Source organism: Haliotis rufescens, unplaced genomic scaffold, assembly GCF_023055435.1.
Source record: "Haliotis rufescens isolate VD_foot unplaced genomic scaffold, xgHalRufe1.0.p SCAF_2, whole genome shotgun sequence".
In the NCBI taxonomy this organism is placed as follows: domain Eukaryota; kingdom Metazoa; phylum Mollusca; class Gastropoda; order Lepetellida; family Haliotidae; genus Haliotis; species Haliotis rufescens.
In genome coordinates, this window is record NW_025963890.1 from 77,867,646 (window position 1) to 77,889,102 (window position 21,457).

Consider the following 21,457-nt stretch of genomic DNA (forward strand, 5'->3'; position numbering starts at 1 on the left):
CTTTGAACACCATGTACATCAACATTTCCAACAAGCAAGTTAACGCCTTGAACGTCCTTTGAACACAATGTACATCGTCTTTATCATCAAGCAAGTTAACGCCTTGAACGTCCTTTGAACTCTATGTACATCATTATTACCAACAAGCAAGTTAACGCCTTGAACGTCCTATGAACACAATGTACATCGGCATTATCATCATGCCAGTTAACGCCTTGGTCGTCCTATGAACACAATGTACATCATTATTACCAACAAGCAAGGTAACGCCTTGGTCGTCCTTTGCACACTATGTACATCGGCATTATCATCATGAAAGTTAACGCCATTTAACTGACACTAAACCCTACAACTGATATGACTGCAAACCAAAACTATACCCTCCAATAACACATCAGAGTTAGCAGAAGACACTTCCTAAAATATCACGACACCCAATAACAGCAACACCTGGGATGTGTCCATGTATCCCTCAGAATAATAACGGCCCATAATGAATACTGATCACATATAAGTGTCACAAAACCTTTTTGAATAAAAGGCAAATGCTCCTCCCAAAAGCAAACTTTGGTTGTTGAACACCACAAGCACATTCTTCCTCAGTGTTAATGACATCAGATATAGGCTCGGACTAGACATTCACAGAAGCATAAGGGGGGGGGGGGGGGGGGGGGGGGGGGGTTGTAAGTACATCCTTGAATATACCAAATGACCTGGCTTGTTACAATATCTACATCTGACACCTGACGTCGAAGCAACTGGGTATCTGAATTCCTTAGGAATGAACAATCCAATTTTCCTCGGCCTCGAACGCGTCTGAATAAAAGTAACTGGCCTTTCTTGACCTGAACTAACTGACTTATCTGACCTGAAATTACCCTGACCTTTCCTGGGAGGGCCAACATACTGCCTGAAATTACCATTGTTAGTAACCGAGTAACCATCTACCTAGGTTGAAGCCAAGTGTGACTGATCAACCTTCTTTTCATCCAAAACATCTTACTATGTACACATTACTTGATATCCCACACCATAATCAGCTACCTCAAGTACCAAAATGACCAAACATCGTTCAAACAAAGTTTCCCTTTCCCTTGAAAACTCCGCCCCAGTACCCTTTTACTTCTTTCATAGGCATTTAGAAGTTGGAGTAACAAGCAAGTGGCGGTGTTAGAACCTACACCGAAACGTTGTTCAACAACAAAGAAGTTGTTCATCCATAAATCTTGTCCTTACCCAGTACCCTTTACTTTCAACGTTGATGCTTTGCAAATAAGAATCAGAAAGTGAGTTACGAAAAACACATACTTGTGTTCTGTGCAGGTTTGTGGTAGACAGGTGGAGGGCATTTCCAAATTTGACGCATCAGTGACAAAAATGATTCCCTATTGACTTGAACCATTAGTTCCCAAATCTTTTTAGTTGAATAATTGACTTGCCTTTGCATGTGTTTGAGACAGGGGCCACCGATGGGGAAGGATACGACATTCAACTATTTCGTGTACACCTGGTATCTATTTGACAGTGATTCATAAATACATGCTCATAATATAGTCAGAATCATACGATCGAGCCCGTTTTGGCCAGGGATTTCTTATGAATATTTGTCGCTGTTATATAATGTTATATCCCCTTAACAGACAGTGATAGTTTAAAAAATTACTCTATCCTGACTGTGTAAATTTCTCTATCTTACATTCAAACTGAGTGACATTCAGTAGGGTAGTGCATAGGGTTACCAAGGTATGAAATTAGCTCACTGCTCACATTTGACAGAAGAAATAAATAAACATTGAAAATGACGGTTACAAAAGCTTATTACATCTAAGCTTATGTTCGGCTACAGAAATGTAGATACATGTAATATGTTTGGATTTGGGACGTTTCGTCATTTTTATGTGTATTAGCAGTGGTGATATATTTCTGACTAATGCAATAAGAAACAGATATTAGAACTCGCCTCCAGCAGAAGATTGGTTACATGATTTACAGGCTCTATCTGCTCTCGGTACAGAATGCCATCCCCCGGTCTCAATGAGCAAATATTTTCGTGTGCAGAACTTTAAAATGGACATGTGTGTTAATTTTCAAAATTAATCGATTCAAAAATGTTGTTGACTTGTCATTCAAAGTTAGAATTGATATCCCCCCTCCCCAGGTTTGTAAAACGTTATTGTCATTCATGTGTTAAGAGAATCCTTTACAGTCACCACCGTTTGCCAGTTGACGGATGATAGGTTATTCGATCTACTTCATCAAGTTTGATAAGCTGAGACTTCAGCTATGTCGGGACATTGTTTTCGTGGCCTTCCGAAGGGAGGAGTGTTTGCTGATGGTCTCAAATGCCTCCTGTCAAATCCTTACGGTGGTGGCTGATGGAGATGACAATTGATGTCGAACACAACAAGGTTTGTGAGTGAGTTAGTGAATATGGTTTTACGCCGCTTTTAGCAATATTCCAGCAATATCACGGCGCAATATTGTACCCATGTCCGCAATCGAACCCGGGTCTTCGGCGTGACAAGCGAACGCTTTAACCACTAGGCTATCCGACCGCCCCTCAAAAGGTTTGTAAACAACCCGTTGTTATGAATAAAGTTTCTTCAAACACATTTTTTACTTTCCTTGTCTGTTGTTTCAATGTCTGTGCCGAGTCTGTTCGCCATTGAACCCTAGGCCTCATTTGTATGCAAACTATATGCCTTTGTAAAGTCTTGTTATCTCATCATCGTCAGTGTAAGGGCCTAGTACATCATGTCGTCGCCATAAACATCCGCCATCAAACTACTGTATTTACTCTATCAGACGCTAGGCAGTCTATCAATGTCGCGAGAGCCGTCGATCCGGAATATATTAGAGACCTGGTTTGTATTAGAGACAAAGGGTGTAATAGAGGAAATATTGATACGTTCTACAGTTCCTATGGGTGTTCGATCGGCAGCCATTTTTTATGAATCGATATGTAGGCTATAGATGTATTCACGCTCATGATGTTTGGTGTAAAAAAGCTTCATAAATAATAAATAATAAAATAATAAAGTTCACGTTAGTCCATCATCTACTTTATATCAGTTTCAGTCAAAGTACTTTCGCTGTCTCACGACAGCTCTTCGGTGTAACTGTAATGTAATGCTATGTCTGAAGCTGATATAAAGAAGATGAAGCACTAACGTGGACTTTATTATTTTATTATATATTACATGTACACCGAGTGAACATTTACCTCATTTTTGTATATATATATATATATATATATATATATATATATATATATATATATATATATATATATATTCAATTTCATGGTAGCATCCTACATGTTCACTGGCACTCTTTTTGTCAAAGTCAGTTGTTTTTAAAAGTTTTAATATACTTTATTCTGGATGACGTCATAGTGTTTGTTGTCAGCTCTCGTATATGTGTCTAATCCAGCATAATCGTTGTCTTGAGTGTCGCGCACATCAGCGCTTGTCACTTCGATATAGATGTGTAGTTGTCTTCCGGTGTCATATTGGACTCCGCTGTCTCTCTTCGTTCTCCACCCATCTCAGGGACATGACTGCATAAGAACATGCATGGCAAAATTTGCTTGATTTTCTTGATGAAATAATATTTATATATTTTGCAACGCTGCTACGATTTTACACTTACCTTCCTTTTCTCAGCAGATAAAGAAGCACCCACCTGTCCTGAACAGTGTTAGAACAACAGCCCAAACCACGCAAATGACAGCACCAATGTTGTGACTGAATGGAGGGTCTGTCATGGCCATAGAGGTTTTATTCACCAACTCTACAAATTCAAATTAGAACATATACAATGTGTGTACACACTGCAAAACAATAAACTTATTTTAGTTTTTTTTATTATGTTTTTTATTACAGCTATTTTTCCTCAAGTAACTTGACTAAATGGAATGAATATATTTATGCCAGAAGTCTGCATGCAACTCGGGTAGGCTTTAAGTTGAACGTAGGGACATTATACTTACCAAAGTATAATATGTCTTGGATTTAGTCAGTTGTGTACGAGATGATCCTCAGGCCCCGAGTTAGTTCACAAGAGCAAATAATAGGAAAGATGTTTAAGTTATCCGAGATGTGACGTTATTTAGTACATTTAAATATACATTGTTATATCGATATAATGTGTTTTTACACAATGCAAATGAATAAAATAAAGGTCGGGTTATGTCAAGTCATCTTGAAAATAATAAGATATAAGCCGGTACATGGAGCCAGTGCAGTTAATGAAAAGAAAAATTGCATGTTTAAGGGGAGAAAGATTTCTTTGGAAACATATTCTTATTGAAATCTCCAACATATCCTTCGCATGAAGGCAAATATATCATCAGTACTTCATCCGAAGTTATGCTGACCATGGTCACCTTGACAACTAATACGAACGTCGTATGTGATCAAAACCAGATTACGGATCCTGCTCAACACCGGATCCCCTCCTGTTTCTTTAGTCATGACATAATCCTGTGATCGTGGAAGCCAATATTCGCCATGGTTGAATCTTGATGTGTTATCACCTCTACCGAACCCGTTAATATCCGAGTCATTCATCACGTTGTATCACAAAAATACTGTTAATGGTGACAAAATGGTGTAAAACCTGTGTGCACGTGTGGTTCGGAATGCACTTAAGATTCATGTAAAGTCTGAATATCATCTATATATATATATATACTCAACAACAAAAGTTCCCGTGACACCGATATTTTAGTGTATTTTTCAAACAAGTAAAGTTTGGTTTTCAATATTGTAGTACATGTATGGAATCAAGTAACATTAACGCTACAGAAAAGCATGTATTCCATGCAATAGTTGCCTTTTATGCAAGCCCCGTGCTTTTCACTACCCAAGAATGGGTATAAAAATATGCGCGTTAACGGGATTCCATATACATTGTTAGGCATTGTGCTGACAACAACCACTCGGAAAAGCAACAAAATTACGCAATTACTCAACATTTCGAAATGCCACGCCTGTCCGAAAATGGGCGTCTGCGAGCCATTGGCATGCTTGAAGCAGGATCGAGTTCAACGTGATGTTGCAAGACAATTAACGTCCACAGGAACACCATATGGTGTTTATGGCAACGTTAGCAACAGACGAATGCAGTCATAGACCATCCTCGGAGTGGCAGGCAACGCGTAGCCAATAATCGACAAGACAACTGGACTGCAGCAACAGTGACTGCAAGAAGCATCCCTAGCCTTCGACGAATATCTTCACCAACCGTACGTCGTCGCCTCAGATGTGCAGGGATTGTCGCTAGAAGACACACCAGACGTCCCATTTTGACAGGAAACCATCGTCAAGCACGTCTACAGTGGTGAAGGCAGCGTCTACGGTGGACGGTCATGCAGTGGGGACAAGTTCTAATCACCGACGAGTCTCGTTTTCACCTCAGCCACAGCGATGGACGGATTCGAGTATATCGACGTCGAGGTGAACGTTACGTCAATCATTGTGTCATAGAAGAAGATCGGTTCGGGGGTGGCACTCATGTTTTTTATGAAGTCAGTATGGCAAATTAAACCATTTGAACACTTACAGGAGTCTTTTATCTGTTGCAAACCGAAATTGTTCAGATTTGGTAAAAAACATAACTGTACATTAAAACTTATTCCATGTCACAGGAACTTTTGTTGTATACATTTTGAATGTATCTGCGATGTCCTGCTTAAATAACATTAAATGTTCTGTGGATATGTTGGATATGTGAGTGTGTTTGTGTGTGTGTGTGTGTGTGTGTGTGTGTGTGTGTGTGTGTGTGTGTGTGTGTGTGTGTGTGTGTGTGTGTGCTTGTATGTGTGTTTCTGTGCGTGCGTGTGTGTGTGTGTGTGATTCTATATACTTCTTCACCGATGCGGTGTAGCCAGGCCAGGTGGATAATGTTACTATTATGGTAGGATGATATGAAACCCCAGTTCGTGATTTTATGGATGCCACCAGCTATGTCCCTTTTCTTGCAGCCGGCAATCGACGTTATGGTGTTCATTTCTACACTTCATCAGATGAGCAAAGTGACCCTACACACAAAGCATTATGCCACACATTTAGCGGACGCGACGACGGCGCTGACATAAGCGATGTGCAACGTGTCCAGTGTCCTGGTACAAAGCGTCAACTCACTGTCCATTTTGAGACAAATACTACTACTTTGGGTGCTATCTTAGAAGTTTAAGTCTGTTGTAAGAACCAAAGGACGTGTTTAGATAAGAGATATGGAATTCTTCATCTAAAACAAGTTGTTTGAGAGTGTTGGTGTCCTGTAGGAGACTTTGGTGGTTGTAGCCTAGTTGTTGAAGCATTGTCACGTCAGGTAAAAGGTCCTGGTTCTGCACATAGGTCTAATGTGTGAAGTCAATATCTGTTGATAAAGCTGAAACAATGCTACCGTGACGTAAAACAACTTTCACTCTACTCCTACCCCTAACATTATTGTATGCTCATCAAGCATACAGTGACGAAACGTATGAAATATACAGGAGCCATCTTTCCGGCTATCGCCACTGTATGATGTCGTGTAGTCAGTGTCCCCCTGGGACTGGCCAGTGTATAGAGGTGTGTACAGAAGCAGGAAGGAGTGAGTAGGTGCTTCGAATTGTATTCCAGTTATACCACAGCGTTAGAGGCAGAATGGAGAGTAGACACCTGCACACGTGCACAAGGTACACTCACGAGTCCCTGTTTATTTTACTGCACGGGTTTAACTAAAGTTAATAACCTTCGTTTGAAAGTTGAATGTGTAAATATTTGTTTTCAATATTAACATTGGAATTCAAATTGTAAATCTTAACCCAATGTGCAGGGTCATTCCTGATGTATTTCGTTGGAATCCGTTTTCTGGTGTGCCAAACGTTGAATAAATGTACTTCAACAGCACTGGCCATACCAAATGAGATTACAAACAGCTGTAAATCTTTATTGATATATATCGACGTCATATATACTCTTATCATTTTTGTATAGCAAAATGGTGTGATTCACAGTGTAAGACTATTGTTGTATACTTACATAGTTGTGGAATCTTCTGCATCTAGGTACAAACATATGACACAGTTATGTATTTACGTTGAAAATGTGGTGCCACGGCACATTCAAGGATGGCCAGTGTTTCAAGTTTACTACTGCAAATACTTGTTCACTATGAAAAGAGCTCTTCATGGTTGAATTCACTTCACAAGATCATTCTTATCAGTGTGTGCAGTGCAAGGGCGATAACTCCAGCTGTGACCACGTGACAGGGGCGTGTGCTGGGGGCTGTAAGGCAGGATGGAGCGGAACAGACTGTACACAGAGTAAGCGAATAATGCACTCAAACGGTTCATAACACAATTCCATTATCAGGGTACACTCAGTAAATCTGGCTACTCATGAAGTAATTATCACTCTTGTGTTGTGTGGAGAATGGCTTTATACCCTTATACCGCCTAGAGATCGTTCTGCACTTGAATTACATATTTTATCATTCAAAGTTATTTGTTAGCGATCACTTTAACATTTTCACAAACGGTCAAACTTGCTGCCTTTGGTTGAAACGGAACAAACTATAGTATTATAGTATGCAGCATTATAGTGAAAGTTTGGACATTCTAATTTGCACTATCAGGGTTTACTCGGGTAATCTGGCTACACACGAAGTAATTGGTACACTTATGTTGTATACAAGCTTTAAGACTGACCCGCGGTTCTATATTTTCTCTGTCCGTTTTCATCATTGTATATAAGCACTTATATTGCGGATTCACCAATGCAGATTGATAACAGTAATAAACCTAATCATGAGACACGTGTGATGGCAATGACATTGTACTGCAACTATCACAAGGTGAATTATCTAGCGAAAGATAAATGTTTGGAGGATCGAATGTAACACGGTTGTGACGGTTGTGTAACGGGAGAGCGAGAGAAGGATGGCGGTGATGGACCAGCTGCCAGGATGGAGTATGTCAAATATATCACACACTGATGGGTAAGTACTCAAACAAAAGATCTCAAGATGGTCAGTCTCAGTCTTTTCATTATGGTCGCTCTCAGTCGTTTCAGGATGAGATAAGATCAATCTGTGTTGATGGATCATTGTCAGCATGTTACAGGCACTTGTGGATGGCACCGGATGATGGACGTGCGTACAATGGGAGGACTGTCAATAAGGTACGTTTGAGATTACCAATTTGTTTTTGAACTCATTTAGCAAACACTTGTTCTTTTTAATTCACTTAATCTTAATTTTATTTATTAATTATTGATATTGATATTATAATATAGTGTGAAAGTCCTTGTTTGATGTGTGTTGTCTCGACATGTAGCTGATATAACCAACAAGATAATTTCCCCCGCTGTCGTTCTCTGTTGATAAGAAGGAACTGGCGGTTTGAAACATAAGGCGTGTAAAATAGGTCAGGGTATGTAATTCAACATTGTTGAAAGTCGTTGACTATCGTAACATGTAGTTAGGAAAAAGAATATTCATTTGTCCCTGTAATTAAAAACAGGATCTTGTTCTGTGCTGTAAAATCTCTAATTCAGCATCCGATGTAAACTTTGTCTCGCAGGGTATTTTATGTAGGAGGGTTGATGACATCCTTACCATGTCAGCTTGCTGATGGTTAGAACCTTAGGACAAGGTACCTGACATTAATGGCCAAAAAAGTGGATAGCGCGCTCATGGCCCCGATATTAGTCTCGTAAATGGTTTCTGTTGTGACGTGACCAACATACACACGTATCCATGGAGAGGTTGTTGGTGTTTAAAAACCTCAGATCATCGAGTATCCTATGGTAGAATACACTTTTGAACATGTATCCAGCAATAAAGTAAACAATGATAATCAATGAACACTCAATGCCATTCAGAAAGTCAAATGTCTCGTTCTTTGTTTGGGTTGAGTCCCTTCCGGGATTCGAACCCACACTGCCAGAGTGAGGCACCTAATCGCCAGCACATAAAGTCAGCGATGTAACCCACTCAGCCACCGAGACTCCACTGTGGAACAAACGATAATCCAGTCAACAGAAATCGAAATGTTTCCTATGGATGATACAATGATGAGACTCTGATACATCATCGTATTAAAAATGAATAGAATACAAACCTCTCACTCACAATCAAAAACCAGTGAATAGAGAGGACTCATTGAATAGCATGGGTCTCATCAAGTGACATAACAACGCTTGCACAAGTGAGCAAACGTCTTGTCTACCAACAACAACAACAGGCGACAAAGTAAACTATGAGAAGCCATTGACATCAGGAGACACCAGCGAGCCATGAACCCTGACAAGGGAATCTATGGATATCTGCCCACTGCTTGGGACTTATTGCTTTGATTATTGTCAGATAGACAGATAGACAAGTTTATTTTTGTCTCGCTCATAGAATACAGTTACAATATATCAAAAGAAGTATAACATAAAATTCTACAACCAGTCGCAAGACGACTTACAAGAGACAATGTGTCATTAAAACATACAGTAATACTCAGCGATAAGATATATAAATCAATGATATAAAATGGAACGTCGCTTTGCTAAAATGTTATGGCAGGTTTTGGCCCTGCAAGAAATAAAATCGACATTTGATAAAATTTGTGTAAACGTTTCACTATAAGAGTAAATATTAAAATTAGCAAATTCAAGACTACGGCGATTCAGATCACCCCTCACGTCGTCGTATAAAGGGCAGATAAGTAAAACATGAATCTCGTCTTCCACCTGGCCTGTATATTTAAAGCAATATCTCTCTTCTGGCGGTATGTTTGTGCACTCATGTGAGCGTGGTTGAGAGGGCATTCCACGTATTTCTCTGCGCTATAAACCTGTAGCTTCTTAGTTTGGTTCTTCCACGGTTTCCTTTCATAACAATAATTTGTCCCTCCATTGCCACTTATATTCCAATGTCCTTGCACCGTTGCAACAAATGACTTCCAATATGCTTGTTAAATGTCCCAGGTCGATTCTCTCCAGATATGACGTCACTTTAGCATTTCAGCTCCTCTTGCAGTTGCTTGACCCTATCTTCTTATTCTTCTGTTTGGAGTGTTGACAAGTCTGGCTCAGTGTCTTCCATTATCTGATATATGGCGGGATCCAGCCTACTTTCCCATTTATTGCAAAGTTTGGTGCATATTTTCCAAGTCCTAGGAAAACTCGAACAATTCGATGGTGGATAGCATTGACAACAGAATGCTCTGTCGATGCCCATATTGCCAATCCATAGTGTAAAACAGACCATACCATAGTGAAGTATAGTTTGGTAAAAACATTAAAAGGCATACCACCAAGACCTTTGTATTAAGAAATTAAAAGTCCAAGAGATATGTTTGCTGATTTTGCCGCACATTTAGCCATTGCGTTACAATCTAGGTGTTTTGTTAAAAGCACACCGAGATAATGATACGAAAGTTCAATGCCTAAAATGATATAACGACATTAGAATACAGTTGGTGTTCTGCAGCTTGTAAATATGTAAGTATTTTTAGTGTAGATAAAGTATCACTTTATTCTATTTAGCTTGTTTGATTCAACAGAGGTTTGTGTCATTTCCTGGTTTCCTATAAATTATTAGTTGTGTCCTTATCAGTATTTGCTCATGATAAGCTTCTACTGGGTCAATGGTCAATGGTCCAGTCTATTTTACTTCCAAGGGTGTTAAGTTCTATTGTTTGCTCGTAATTAGTTTTACCTGTTGTTAGCCAATTAGTATACCTTTAAATTCAAAACCCTTTCTCGCCTGCCATTACTAATCTTATTCTGCAAACACAACTGCGCTGCACAGCAATGCACAATAGATTAAAGATCAAGTATCAAGGTTAGTTATAATAATTAATAATAAGTAATCTATATCAATCTTAATATTATGCTTTAAATCATTAATTTACATCAAGTACATAAGTAATAAAATAGGTTTTATATAATTTGTAAAGATAAACAAATAATAGGTAGAGTGAATGAATTTAATCAATAATTTAAATCAAGTACATATGCTGTATGTCAAGACCAAAAGCAACAAAGACTGGACGACATGTGTTTGGCCATTAGTGCAAGCTTACAACAGCACAAGGCATGAGTCCACTTGGTACTCGCCTTTTTATCTTATGTATGACCGACATCCAAGGCTTTCAGTCGATGTTGCGTTTGGCCAAGCAAACCAAGAACAACCTTGCAGTATACAAAGTCCTTGAAGGAAAGGTTGGACCAGGCCTACGAGCTAGCACCCCAGAAGGCAGATCAATCTCATAGTCAGCAGAAAGATTTCTACGACGAACTTGTGAGAGCTGCAGTTCTGGATATTGGCGATAGTGTTAGTTGTAGCTTTTGAAGGACGTCATAAGATCCAAGACAAATAGGAAGATGGCATTTATGTTGTGATCCATCAGCCTAACCCTGATGTAACAGTTTACACTGCCAGGAAGGAAAATGGACAAGGACACACCAGGACCCTGCATGGGAATTTGTAACTTCCTGTGAGTTCTCTCCCACGTCAGGACGTCACATCCTCTAAGACTCCTCCCAGAACTAGTGTTCCTAGACAAACAGTAGTTACCAGAAGATCAAGGAGAATTCAAGGACGAGACCCAGATTCTGATGAAGAGGAGGATGATGACTTCATAGTTGTTTCCATTCCATCACAGCCGTCAGGGTCAACTTCTAGAGACGTTGATAGGCCAACTGAGGTTAGAATAGATGAAGATAGAGCCTCTATTTCAGGTGATCAGGGTGTGATTCTGTTCGGGAACAGGATCAAGAGTCCGATGTGGATCAGGCTGAGGATCAGTCATCAGAATCTGCCGCCTCAGACACAGCTTCTGTACAAGAGGATGTCACTCTCGCAGTTCTGGACCAGGATCCAGAACCGCTTAGAGGATGTGACAACTCAGTTCCCCAGGTAGCTCCTGGGCCACTACCAGCTCCTAGGATCTCTACCCGAGAACGGAGAAAGCCTCACAGGATGAAATCTGAAAATTACTTTATGTCTGCTATCGCTGAGGTTCGAGCTGATTATCTGCTTTCACTGATAGGTACAGGAGTTGTAAATGACGTCACAGCCAAGAGTGTGCTTCTGTCCCTTATTTCCTGTCACGACAAATGATGAGGACATCATTTTGTCAGAGAGGAGGAAGTATGTAGTAGGTGTTAATTATGCGGCTTCAATGGTCCAGTCTATTTTACTTCCATGGGTGTTTTGGTTCTATTGTTTGCTCATCATTACTTTTACCTGTTGTTAGCCAATTAGTATACCTTTAAATTCAAAACCCTTTCTCACCTGCCATTATTTACTTATCTTATGCTGCAAACACACCTGCGCTGCACAGCTATTTGGAGATTAAAGATCAAGTAATCAAGGTTAGTAATCATAATTAATCTATATCAATGTAAACATAATGCTTCTAATCATTCATTTTTATCAAGTGCATGCAATAAAATAGGTTTTAAATAACGTGTAAACATAAACAAATGATCAGTTGAGTGAATGAGGTGAGTGTGATTAGATTAGGGTCTGATTAATGAGTATTGCTTATCTATTCATCTATTTTATATTCCAGTGCATTGGTAGTTTGGTATTTTGTGTATTTTGGTATTTGATGCATATTTGCTATTATGTATTAAATCTGGTGTATTTCTAGTCTTTGTACATATCTCTCTAGAGCTCGAGGTATGCGTGTATTTATTGATAGTGGTATGAATGACTGACGTTGTATTTCAGTGATGCATGTATGTGTCTCAATTATTTATATATTATTTACAATATTATAACTAATGGCATGATAAGCCATTGTGGGGCTTTCAGATAAATCACGATGCCAAACCTGAAAAAAGTTGTCTTTTAACCGTTGACGTAACATGTTTAAAAATACGGTTTTATTACCACTTGTTTGAAAGAACCAGACATCACCAAATCCTATCTAGAAATAACAGTTTTAAGTTTCGTTACCAAATTTACGTGGCCATCTTACAAGCGCAACATATTGTTACATTGTTGGGGTAAACGGGATTCCTGTATATTGAAAAGAGAAAGCCAGTATTTGACACATTTTAAAACTGCAAGCGACTTAATAGAGTATTTACCACACTCGCCTAACAACCCATTATTTAAAGTTGATAACTTTACATTTAAAACACGCTTACGGGCATACAATTGAACTTTTTCTAGTGGTTCTATGTCACTGAACCCCCACATTTCGGCCCCATATACAAGTATTGGTGGTATCTTTGCCTCAAAATCTTTTGAAGTAAAAGTGAGGTGAGTATGGTTTCAAAGAATGTATACTACTTAAAAGGACCTCGAACAACCTTCTTGCTTGAATTGCAATATGATTCAAAGCTTTCGACCACAGTAATCTATTGCTAAAATACAAGCCGAGATAACGGTGCCCAGTAACTACTTCAAACGCATTTCCATAACGTGATAAACCTTCCCATTTTAAGAAACAACTATTTTTGTTTTCGATAGATTCACTGACATTTCCCATTTACAACAGTAATCATGCAATATATTTAATTTCATTTGAAAGTTGTTGACAGTTCTGCCAAACACAATAAGGTCATCCGCAAATAGAAGTAGTAACAAATATGAATAAATTCCGGATGTAACTGAACACCAAAACTACAACTTTGTTCCATTTCTGTAACCAATTCGTATTTAAAAAATAAAACAAAAGAGAACTAAGCATACACCCTTTCCTCACACCTACGAAGCAATCACATGTACCAGATACTCAATTGTTTGAACGAACACAAGCTCTTACATTTATGTAGATGGACTGTAACATTTTACCCATTTTAATGCTACTCAAACCATGTTTGTACAATAGCTTCCATAGAAGATGACGCTGAATGAAGTCGAATGCAATAAATGCTACAAAAAAATACCTCCTTTACGTGAAAGATAACGCTGAATTGTAAACTAAACAATAGTTGTAATCAATAGTTGAATAACCTTTTCGAGACCCCGACTGTCATCCAGATAGTGTCGCAGCCCAATACACTAGTCAATTCTTTATTATGAGGAACACAACATTTCGGAGTATAATACTTACTCCTTCATCAGGTGATCACCTGAAATTGACATTCGTAAATTCTCTTCGCCTTTGGTTTTACGTGATTGAGATTCATTAGATCGTGTAGGACGGAAACCTACTCTGAAACGTCCTAATTGTAATAAAGAAAGTGGGTATCCATATATCGTATCCTTTATTAGCACTACTTATAACTGACTCTCAAAAAAGTTATAGTTCCTTCAGCTCGACACTGAAGTTTGATTTTAGTAACTACTTGCGTTGCAATGACTGTTCTGGTTGTGTATTCACCGCCCTACTGATACTCAATACTGAGCACTCAATAATGCATCATCCCCGTCCCTTTAGCTCTCAGCTTAACTCAGGAAACAGTCAGCCGTTACACGCATGTAGTGTGTCAACAAGAATGACATTACCACTATAAAAATAATACTTCATTGGACTTTAATTTCCCTTGTCAATCTCGAAATCTCGTGCAGTTCCCTTTCTTCTTGGTTTGCAAATATCTTAATACAGGAAAAATCAAACACGTTTATCAAGAACAGTGAGTGAGTATGGTTTTACGCCGCTTTTAGCAATATTCAAGAAATATCACAGCAGGGGACACCAGAAATGGGCTTCACACATTGTACCCATGTCGGGAATCAAACCCAGGTCTTCGGCGTGACGAGCGAACGCGTTAACCACTAGGCTACCTGACCGCCCCTTACAAGAACAGAATATTCTGAAAATCATGCTTGTTCCATGATTACTTTGGGTAACGTTTATATATAAGTAAGTCGGTATAACAAGAGTCTAGTAATCCCTTAATAATGAACGTTGTGGATACATACTATATTCCTGGAAATGAATCCATTTGTATGAACGAAGTTTCATATTGCATGTATTGGAGGATTAATATCCCAAAGAACGAGCTGTCAAATCATATCCACATATATAAGATAGCTATGCGATAAATTGCAAACAACAATGAAAACAGAAGCGTGATTTATTTTACGATAAAATATTGTTATATCATGACGTTACTTCTGGAGATCTCAAGTTAATCCTTAGTTGGCGTTATTTTTTAGCGAGAAGGGGCTAGTGAGTTTCTCACCGAAGATGTAGCTGGGCAACCCAGATGAACGTGATGGCCGAAAGATTGCATCCCAAATCGGGAGAGATATGACAATCAGTATTTGGAGAAAATGTACAGAAAAACGTTCCGAAAATTGGGACAATACACGGTGAATACCAACATCGACAAGTCCATTTTATGAACAAGGGTGTTACACCCCTGTTCATAAAATGGACTTGTCGAAGTTGGATTGTATTTAGAGAATCATCATTTATTTACATACACGTAAATACTGTACATTTTTTAATATTCTTGAAGAGGCTGTACATAACGTTGATATCGCCAGTAAGAAATAAACGACTCGTGGTCATTGCTGCGCCCCTCATGGTATATTCTCCCTATAGTGTTTTATTCAGCGATAAATAACTCCAATTCGTCGGAATTGAACTGTTAGTTTAATGTTACTTTCATGAAGCGTTTTTCCAATATCTGAACACGAGAAAGTCTTTGACCCCAACTGAGTTTCATAGTATACTGAGTCAAATTAAAAAGTTCACATTTTTAAAAGTAATCCAATATATGATATACAACGGACAAATATATCAGAGAAGGTAATTTTTAATCATTAATGTCCAAAGAAGGATTTTAATTAACGGTGGTAACCATAATTTGTTCCAAGCACCTACGGTATTCGGTAATAACATCAACAGTTTAAATCAAGCACGAGATTCTGATGGCACACAAGGTCAGTGGCGTGTATGGCCACCATGTGCGTTGAAAACTGCCACACAACGCCTCCTCATGGACCTTGTGATGCTTGTGAACACATGATTGGGAAGACGACGCCATTGTTCTGCAAGATCTTGCAAATTCTGTGGTTGGTTCCGGAGAATGCGCAGACTTCTGCCAAGGGCATCCGAGACGTGTTCGATTGGATTGAGGTCGGGAGATCTTGACGGCCAGTCCATGAAGTTGACTCCCGCATTCTAAAGGAAATTCCTTGTCAAAATTGCTGTGTGGGGTCTGGCATTGTCGTGTTGGAAGATCAAACCGGGTCCATGTGCTGCCAAAAAAGGCAGAAGCTCTGGTGCCTGTACCTGGTCGCGGTAAGCAGCAGCGTTGAGGTTGCCACGGATGACAAGAAGCCTAGAACGTGCATTGCCACAGAAAGCACCCCACACCATGACACTTCCGCCTCGAAATCTGTCAACTTCCTGTACGTAACGTTCATGACGGCGTCTCCACGCCCTCGCCCTACCATCAGCAAATCGAAGATTAAATCGGGATTCATCACTGAAGACGACTTCCAATTCCTCTGAGTCCATCGTAAGTGTAGCTGTGCCCACAATTGACGTTGACGTCTGTGTAATTGAGTCAGACTCGGCCCGCAGTATGGCCGTCGTGCTTGAAGGTGAGCAGTTCTCAGACGGTTTCGAACAGTTTGCGCACTCAGTCTACCCCTAAACAGTTCATTTCTGGTTGAAAATCGGTTACGGAGGTGACGTAAGGCAATCTGACGATCCTCTGCATGTGACGTCGCACGTGGTCGACCTGGCCGAGGGCGATCAGCGGTGGTATCCGTTTGCTGTAGACGCGTCTGTAAATCATAAACAGTCCGTCGACTACAAACCATAGTCCTTGCGACTTCAGCTACGGACGTTCCCGTCTGCAACATGCCGATGGCACGTTCACGTTGCACATTTGAAATGCGTGGCGTGACAAATGGCCGCAAAGACTTTTGTTTTCTTGTGTTTTTCTTTTTTTGTTAATGACTGTTAACAAGTATGGCTGAAAACACGTGCTGTATTATGGCCACGTGACCAGATGCACGTGAAAAACCACGTTTGCCCCTATAGTGCTGTGCACATGATTTTGATCGAATCACCTGCACAAAAGCGGGTGTTATCTGAAGACAATACGTGGCCATTACTGTTTAAATACACAATAAGGGCCCACAATGATAACCGGTCAAAATGTTAAAATTTTAGGATTGTGAAGTTTTTAATTTGGTTCAGTATATATGTGCATATAGTCATTACATAGTTATGGTCAAAAAGCTCATCGTGGGTAAGGGACTTGCTCATATTTGTTTTCCGAATCTCGAATGACGCATAACGAACTTACTTCTTGAAGCCTAGCATTGTTACTTGCGGATTAAAAGAGACTAAATTAAATTTGGACACAAACGTGTGCTGTCCGTTCAGTCTACTCACTTCGTCTCTGAACATATATCCATGTTGCGACTTACATTCGAATGTGCCCTCTAACCGACTGAAACAGAAGTATTTTCACTATTACCTTCCGACAGGTGGACAGTTTCAATTAGCGGCTGTTATTGTCACTTCAAACCTTTGATTGACCAATCAGAATCAATTCATGGCGAAATTGTAGTATCACATGTCCCACATTTCTCCATTAGTAAGGTAGAAAAGGCTTTCCAGTGATATGTTTATCATAGGGTCGGTCATAAAGCCAAATTCACATATGACAGGATCAGATGGTTGTATATATTTTGAGAGTTTTATTAGTTTAGATTTTTAGTGACTTAAATCTTCAGTCAAGTATGTTTTAAACATTATATACTTCACACGTCAGCTCTCCTAATTCTCTGTTTCAGCTTACTGCATGAGTACTTTGCCACAACCTCAATCACCTAGTGCACTATCACACAATAGCCTGCCCAAGCGCGCCCCTCACAGCCCCTTTGTGTTTAACTTTCTAGTTTACTGTCTCCAGTTTAAAGGGATTAGTTTTTACTTAGTTTATATCCCATTTGATGTTACTGTCGAACCAACATACAGCACTGGACGTTGTGGAATTCACAATTTGGACTAATTATTGTGTTTGATTAATGGACTTTGGGATTCACTTCTAAAGGTTGGTCCTTTGATGATATTTTATTGTTTGTACGTATTCCTAGGATTTGTACGTATATTGTGTTTATGCTGTCGATAATTTGGCTGTTTTTGACATGTTGTAAATATTAGCTAGATCATAGTAATTAGTTGCATTTCTGTATGCATTACAAGTGTTATTATTTACGTAAGGTAAATAATTCAGTAAGCGCTAAGTTTGGGACTAAAAAACTATTCAACTAAATCTTCAATCACTGTGAAGCTGATGTATGAACGTATTAAGTATGAAAGTAAGAATGCGAAACATATGTGTTGCTAGGTTACATATTGGTATACATGAATGTGTAATGTAGGAATGTATAATGCATGAATGAGTCAGGGTTTTACTATTATATTCTAGAAATGTTTTAAGTTACTCTGCAATAACACTATGTATCGGTTTGTAGTAATATTGCTGCTATCAGATTGGTCTGCACAGTGTGTATATATATTCATTTATTTGTGGTGCAGATGTAGCTGTATTACTCGTGCAGAGGTCTGTGTCTGGACTGATGAACCCAGGTCCACACACTTGGTGGGTTTACTAGGTTGTATATATATATTTCTCATATATTGTATATTGTATGAACACATGATAGTAAATGTATCATGTCATGTTTATGTTACTCTATTCATATGATACGCATATATAAGTATATATGCGGGCTAAGTATTTTTATGATATAGGATTAATGAAGTCTTGATGAGATGTAAGTTTATCAATTAGTTGTTATAGCATTTTGTATATATCATCAAATGTAATGAAATATTTGATGTCAGCATATATTTATATTTTGTGTAATGAATGTTTTACAATTGTTTCAGGGTTTAAAAATGTATCAGTAATAAAGCAGTTCCGGTTTCACACACAAGGAAGCGTTCTCCTAGATCGCATTAATATGATCAACCATTGATAAGTAACTTGTCAGTATTTATATCCTGCATTGTAGCTTTAGAAATAAAACTGTTTGAAAGGATTGCAGCTCCACTGTGACATACCATTTTCTTTTGTGTTTTGTTATGTTGACTGCAGTTACAACGAAGAGAGTATTTTCCTCCAATAAGTCACGCACATATCACATATTTTATTGCTTGAGCTCAAGAAAATTCAAAGCTTTAGTTTTCCTGACGCGTGTCTCAACGTTTTTGTCGCAAGGATAAGAAATGATCTTTATCGACAGATTATATCAAATGACCAGTATACAGTTTTCCGACAAAACATTGATAGTCTTAACATTATTGAACGGGCGAGTTCGAAAGTACGACCTACATGTAGGAACATGTGGGATGGGGTCATACAACAAAGATAGATAACGTTAAATTTACATTATTTGATAAACGAAATAAACGAAATAAATTTTGTTCATGACTATCAGGCGTCTTTGCGGGTCGTACACCAGCATGTTGTCATGTAGAAGATGCTACAGTTAACAGTCTGAATGCTACAATTATTAGCATAACATTAACCTGACATCAGTACATGAACAGTTAATGGTCTACATACTACTATTACCAGTAAAACATTCTGTATATTTTAGAAATCGGCGTGAATTGTTCACATAAGTTCAGAATTACGTTAAGCTTAAGCTTTGGCGGTGCGGCTAGTGGCAGTTTGAAGTGTTATGTACGCCACTGTCACCAGGCGATCTTATATGCAGGAACGTATACGGACTTTTAAACGTTCATACTCTTTGTCATGCTAGGTGAATAACACGAACACCTCCAATGCCCAGTGTATGGTAGCCACAATAGTCATTCAGAGAGGGTCGTTCAACTCTCTGTATGACATTACTAGTCACGTGAATGCGGAATAAGTTTCCCGGTGCACAGACTCGCCGCCATGGAGGGGGTCAGACTCGTTGTCCTGCTCTGTGTCTATGTGCTGAACTTTACATCAGGTAGGTGTCTATCTTATGACTTATAAGGAAAGTCCTTTGTATAAATTGTATAATAACTGAAATGTGATCATGCAGTTTCGTTATAGCGTCCAATCCTGTAGAACATCTAATAAATGCCTCTGCTTGCATAAGAACTCAAAAACTCAGGAAAACGTGATTGGACTAGTTCGAAATGAAGGTCACATTGTTTGTTTAACAAATAACATGATCATTATTTAGAAAAAAAACACGTTGCTACATCAGGACTTACGGAGCTTAAGTTATACCTGTGCAATAGACTCTAAATGTCTTTGTACTGGTTACGAGATTGCCGACTAAAGTATGGCTGGGCGTCATTAATCTTTTACACCTGTATACATGCCGCATTAGCCCACAGTGAATATATGCGCTGTCTGTCTGTCTGTCTGTCTGTCTGTCTGTCTGTCTGTCTGTCTGTCTCTCTCTCTCTCTCATATTCGATGAACACAATTTAACAATAGATGGCAATTGACCATTATCAGGTAGGAAGTGTTATATTCTACCTGTCTGAGTAATCATCAGTTATAATACGTCGTATAAGTTGAAACCCACGTCCTCGGATCTGATGCTGACAAACCAAACATCATGAGATTGGAGATTGTAGGATTAATACCCACAAGCAACGAGAGTGAGTGAGTGAGTTGGATTTAACGCCGCTTTTAACAGTATTCCAGTTATATCGCGGCGTGTCAGCTTAATGTGGGAGGAAAGCCCGAAGTGATGCAGGTCTCAGACGTTTACCATTTCGGTGAAACCCACGAGCACGGGTATGGTGCTGACAAACCTAGAAACATAATTGGGGCGAACCGGGATTCGAACCCACAATCATAGGTTTCTGGCGTGTCCAAGGGACGCAACTCTGCACAGCGAATTGCGGCGCCTTAGACGACAGGGCCACCCGTACCCCCACGAGCAACGAGAAAAGAGAGACCTAGGGGAGCTGGCCACCAGTGGGACACCCTTTGTTAGAAATGCGTTGATACCTGAATGAGTTGGGGTATTTTTATTCTTTACAAAGATAATGTGGAGCCATTGTCCACATTGCGAACATAAAACATACAAACTACTTCCTGGGGGTCTATTGCGCGGGAATGTAGCTACAAAATGATCAGCTTTGAGAAAGAGGATGTAATACGATGAACGAGCCTCATTCAGAATATTGTCGCAACGTCCTAATATTCCCCGATCGTTAACCCACAAAAAGAGTTTGACTGTTCCCAGACTAAAACTGACATATGGGTAATGATATATCTCAGTATCGATCGAGGTGTTCAACTGTGTTGTAAAGTCTTCTAACAGGTTGTGTCAATTGTTTATCTGCCAATCTTCTTTCACAAAGTTTCTTTTGAATGAGCTGGACATAATGCATTATATTTTATCACTAGAAGTGAAAGCTTGTAACTCTCGATTGTACCTTTGTGTTCTGCAGGCTTATCTCGGCAATGTAAATGTAATTCTCGTATTCATATTGTTAATACATCTTGAACTTAATCCTGGCCCACTGACAGGTGATATAACTAATCTTGACCACTCATTGTCGATCTTACATTTAAAT

At 39.2% G+C, this 21,457-nt stretch overlaps 1 protein-coding gene across 2 annotated transcripts in view; it reads left to right on the top strand.

Annotated features, from left to right (window-relative positions):
* Window positions 1-19,805: 19,805 nt before the first annotated feature.
* The window catches only part of LOC124123226 (receptor-type tyrosine-protein phosphatase epsilon-like), a 68,725-nt gene continuing 67,073 nt past the window's right edge, over window positions 19,806-21,457 (top strand). For both annotated transcript variants that reach the window (XM_048400591.1, XM_048400592.1), the window contains exon 1: window positions 19,806-19,884. In XM_048400591.1, the coding sequence (XP_048256548.1) occupies window positions 19,827-19,884 (58 nt within the window). In that variant the 5' untranslated portion in view covers window positions 19,806-19,826. The remainder of the gene's footprint in view (window positions 19,885-21,457) is intronic.